This window comes from Microtus ochrogaster, linkage group LG5 (assembly GCF_000317375.1).
Source record: "Microtus ochrogaster isolate Prairie Vole_2 linkage group LG5, MicOch1.0, whole genome shotgun sequence".
In the NCBI taxonomy this organism is placed as follows: domain Eukaryota; kingdom Metazoa; phylum Chordata; class Mammalia; order Rodentia; family Cricetidae; genus Microtus; species Microtus ochrogaster.
Window position 1 is genome coordinate 60,916,699 of NC_022031.1, and position 5,354 is coordinate 60,922,052.

General features: G+C 42.3%; 1 protein-coding gene across 1 annotated transcript in view; it reads left to right on the forward strand.

The window, feature by feature from the left end:
• Positions 1-5,354, forward strand: part of Virma (vir like m6A methyltransferase associated) — a 65,035-nt gene that overhangs the window by 5,642 nt on the left and 54,039 nt on the right. The window contains exon 2 of the mRNA XM_026786612.1: positions 2,875-2,990. Within this exon, the coding sequence (XP_026642413.1) occupies positions 2,875-2,990 (116 nt within the window). The remainder of the gene's footprint in view (positions 1-2,874; positions 2,991-5,354) is intronic.

Here is a 5,354-nt window from a genome sequence, read left to right on the forward strand (position 1 = left end):
AAAAAAAAAAAAAAAAAGAAAAAAAGAAATCTGACCGTTATATTCATATTCACACTACTTTATGATTGTAACCCTTTCCAGAGTTCTCAGTCTCAACCTGTCGTGATTTTATTTTAGTTCTTGAGACAGTCTTATGTAGCTAGCAGGCTAGCAGATGAGTTTTAAACTCTTGTTCCTTCTTGCCAGTTTACATGGTCCTGGGGACCAGACTTAGGACTTCCATGCATGTTAGACAAGCATTCGAATGCATTGTCTTCCCAGCCCAGGGTTTTATCTTTAACTCTTTAAAACAAGTTACTTTAAACACCTACTAACAGGTCTTTTGTTAAATGAATATGCCAGATACTGAATTTACAGTAAATCTCGAAACATATGCTCTAATGGGCTAGGTAAAAAAAGAGTGATAAATGAGTTCGAGAAGGAACTTTGGGCACACCATGGAGAGGACCTAACCTGCCTTGTTTTAGGTTTGAGAGAGAGTTGACATCTACAGAGAGTTGGGGTGAGGGAGTCTGATCAGAGAGAGCAGCAGAACTGAGGTCATGCAGGTGAAAAAGAGCATGGCATGTCAGGGAAATTCACACATACAGTATTTTGGTTTGGAGTGTAAAGAGGCCAGGTTTCTTAGACCTGGGAATTTGGCTTTGCTGAAGGAAGAAAACAGGAAGGACTTCCTAGATGTCTATATTCTAAAAAGACCACATCACTTTTTCAGTTATAAAGTGGGGTGAAGCCGAGTAAGAATCACAAAGCCAGTTTGGGTCCTACTCATGTATGAGATTAGAGTGGTCCAGCGTGCAGCTCTGGGGAGCAGCAGGAAGACTGGGCTGCCGAGACTTCACTGTTCAGACATTCAGTCCAGCGGTTTGGGAATGAAAAGATGGGTGAGAGGGTGGGAGCCAAATATGACAATGTAGTGGGCGTTTTGTGGGCTTGATTGGCAGGGTGGAGGACAGAGTCAGTTTGAACTGGCCAGGTTTGAAGTATCTGAAGACATTCAAAAGGAGACAACCCTGGGCCTTAGTAGAAGGATCCTAGGTGGAGATCTGTTTCTGTAACCTGCTGCTTGTGCTCTGCTCAGCCTGGCCCTCTTCTTCCCTCATCTGCCCTCTAGGCCTAGTGAACTGTGCTCCTAGTTTTTGAAACTTGAAGTTGTTTGCTTTCCTCTGATGCAGCCCCTTTCCCTTTGACCAGAAAGCTCTTCTCCCTCATTCACTGGTCTCCCCAAACCCTTTCTTCCCAGACGGATCTCAGCGTGTAGCCCTGGTTGACCTTGAACCCATTAGGCAGACTAGGCTAGCCTTGAGTTACAGAAATATTTAATGTATTTTAATAGAATTGATAATAATAAGCCAGGTGGTGGTTGTTCTAATCCCAGCACTCAGGAGGCAGAGGAAGGTGGATTTCTCAGTTGGAGGTCAGCCAGTGTACAGAGTGAGTTCCCAGAACAGCCAGGATACAGAGAAACCTGTCTTGGGGTGGACTTGTAAAGCTAATAGAGAAGATTTCCGCTTTGTTTGTTTGTTTGTTTTTTTTGATTTTTTTGAGACAGGGTTTCTCTGTAGCTTTGGAGTCTGTCCTGGAACTAGCTCTTGTAGACCAGGTTGGCCTCAAATTCACAAAGATCCACCTGCCTCTGCCTTCCGAGTGCTGGGATTAAAGGTGTGCGCCACCACTGCCTGGCTATAGATTTCCTGTTTATAAGTAGTACATTTTAGGGCTGGAGTTGTGGGTTTTGGTACAGTGCTTGCCTAGCGTTCATGAAGCCCACATAAAACTAGACTTGGTGTCTCATGCCTGTAGTTGCAGCACTCAGGAAGCAGAGGCAGGAAGGTCAAAAGTTCAAGGTTATTCTGATTTAAAGTTGTTCTTTGAGGGCTCTGCTGTAGCTCAAGGGTGCAAAAATAACTATAAAAAAGTGTTTGTTTTATTTTGTTTGGCCTTACATGGGATAGGATTTTCTTCTTAAATAATCTTGTAAAGAATTGAAAATCCTAGCAATAACATGGCAGTTTTATAGTATTGGAGTTCAGGTTATGTCAATATTGTTCCTCTGCCATTCTTAGAGTGTTGCTTATACTGTCATGGTAGCTCATCATAACACTTATGCTCTAGAATAACAAAGATATTGAAGGAATATAAAGCAACAGAATATTGGAAGAAAGGGTGGAAAGAATGTCAGTCTGAACCTTCCTTTTAAAGGCATGACCCAGACTTGCCTGCTTCGTTTCCATTTCCGTCATCAATGGATGTCTGTTTTGTCCCATAGAGCCTTAAAAATATCTTGAGTATCCGGAGTCATGATATAAAATGTTTGAGAACCCTTGATCTAAGCAAAATGTCAGTGGGGAAGTAAATGTGCTGCAGAAAATTTATGTATACTAATTGAAAGCTAATTAGGTACATTATCATCACAATAAATCATCAGCTATTTAAAAATATCATTTATATGTATATGTGTGTATCTCTCTGTAGCATTATGTGGGTGCTCTTGGAGGTCAGAGAGGACACTGGAATTGTGACTTATTGGAGGTAGATGCTGGGAACTGAACTCTGGTCCTTTTGAAGAAACAGCAACCCATCTCAACTGCTGAGTTTTCTCTGTGGTCCCATCATCAACTGTTTTTTAGAAAGTGATTCATACAGCATTTAATTAGTATAAATGATAGATTTACCGATACGGATTTGTTAATTTTTAGTAATGGGGATTCAACCCAGGGTCTTGAACATGTGAGGCATGTTATTTAACTGAGTTACATACTCATCCCTGGATTTTAAGGTTGTTGGTGTTATTTTAAGCTGAAAAAAAAAAGTATATTTAGAACTAAAAAATAATTGTTTTACTTACAGATGTTTCATCCTCTTTTTTTATAGCAAAGTTCCCATATAGATGTGGTTCGTTTTCCATGTGTGGTTTATATTAATGAAGTCCGAGTTATACCCCCAGGAGTACGAGCCCATAGCGGCTTGCCTGACAACAGAGCGTATGGGTAAGTCAACTCTGTCGGTGTTGAGTGAGCGTCTGAGAAGACTTACTGACTTGAACATACTATGTAGACGAGGCTGGTCTGTCTGTCTGTCTCTCCTGAGTGCTGTTAGTAAATGCATGTACCTCCATAATCTTGCCATATGTGTTTTTTTTAAATATCTTTGGTGGTCCCTCCATTCCCAGCCTTAGTGAACTGATTTGATGGGATTTTTCCTTTTATAATAAAAGAGAATTCATTTTATATCTGTTACGTATATGTATGTATATACATATATAAGGATTTTGTCTGCATGTATGTATGTGTACTACATGCATGCCTGGTGCCTGCAGAAGTCAAAAGAGTTGTCGGATCCCCTGGAATTGGACTTATGGATGATCATGAGCCACTGTGTAGGTGCTGGAAGTCAAACCTGGGTCCTCTTCAAAAATAACAAGTGCTCTTAATTGCTGAACCATCTCTCCAGCCCCTAGTTTGAATATTTTAAAGTATGTATTTTTGTTTTGTTTTGGGGTAGTGGGGGCTAACTCAGGACCACTGACCTCCTCTCCAGTGTTGTTTCCTCACTTCCTGTTCCCTAATTTATTTTGAGACAGTCTCACTAAGTTGTCCAGCCCAACCCTTTATGTAGGCTTCTACTTCAGTCTCCCGAGCAACTGAGACTCAGCTCCATAGCAATTCGAAGGCCAAACTGGGCTACGTGATATGTGAGTGTGACACCCCCCCCCCAGAAAAAAATAGAGGGGGGATAGTATGACTCAATTGGTAAAGTACTTAATGCACAAGCTTGAGGACCTGAGTTCAGCCCTTAGCAACCATGTTAAAAAGAGAAGTAAGATAGCATGAACCTGTGATCCTAGCACCGAGAAAGCAGGGACATTATTCCTGGGGCTTGCTGGCCAGTCTGTCTAGGTGAAACGGCAAGCTCCAGGTTCATAAGAGACTGTCTTAAGAACAAAAATAAGGAGAAAAGCTAATTGAAAGCATCTGACATTTACCTTCTGCCTTTATGCATGGGTGTGGAGCGCGCGCGCGCGCACACACACACACAGAGAGAGAGAGAGAGAGAGAGAGAGAGAGAGAGAGAGAGAGAGAGAGAGAGAGAGAGGGGTGCAAGTGCACCTCACTTTTTCTGAACACTTCCTCCTTGTTTTTTGAGAAAGGAAGATATATGTAGAATGGGAAAGATCCGGTAATGAAGTGTATCTGTAGTCTTCTATAATTATATCACTCTTGGTTAAGAAGGGGTGGTGGTTGTACACGTCTTTAATCCCAGCATTCCCAGAGGCAGAGGCAGGCAGATTTCTGTGAATTCGAAGCCAGCCTGGTTTACAGAGCAAGTTCCAGGGCAGCCAAGTTACATGAGATCCTGTCTTGAAAAACAAAAGAACAAGCTAATCTTTCTGTAACAAGCGACTGCAGGTTCAGTGGTTGTAAGCAGTAACTATTGGAAAGGAACATTGATTGCTCAGTGGTAGAGCGCTTGTTTAGTATGCTTGAGCCTCAAACCCCAGCTTCGCATCACAGAACAGTAAGTTCTTCTGCTCTCTTTGTTTCTCAGGGCCAGGAGTCTGCTAATGGCTAAGCTGCTTCAGTTCCTTCATTTTTGTACTCTAGATGCAGTTGGCATGACTCTCTGGGGGTGGGGCTGGAGAGTTCGCTTGGACGTTCACTTACATGGCTGCTGGTGAGAAGTTGTAGTTCCTAGGTAGCAGGTACTCTCCTTGGAGATTCACCCCGCTCACTTTGTGACAGAGCTTCCTCTGGAGTGAGTGCTGTGCAAGGGAGTGTCCCTAGGAAGAAGCTTCAGTTCGTGTGCTGTGCAATTTGCTTGACGTGACACACCGTTAGTTTTCCTGGAGTCTCTTAGCTGTGTGTGTTAGTATAGTGTAGGAGGGGACTCTCTGTAGGTTGAGAATAACAGGAAGCATGGGCCACTGGAGACATCTTGGAGGCTGGCCATCACAGCAGAAAAAGTAGATCTCGGGCACTTGCTACCATGTGTAGAATATAATTTTTCTCTATTCTCCCTGTTTTCTTAGCTGGGAGTGAGTGAATGGCTCCTTATGTTGCAGTAACTCCAGATACAAAAGTACCAGAAACATTTACACATGCTTAACATGTAGAACGATAAAATTAAGGATTAATGGAATAGTACAGATATAAAAAGAAATCTATAGGGAATCCTTTACAAATTTTTTTTAATATTTATTATGTATACAATATTCTGTCTGTGTGTATGTCTGCAGGCCAGAAGAGGGCATCACATTCCAGATGGTTGTGAGCCACCATGTGGTTGCTGGGAATTGAACTCAGGACCTTTGGAAGAGCAGGCAATGCTCTTAACCGCTGAGCCATCTCTCCAGC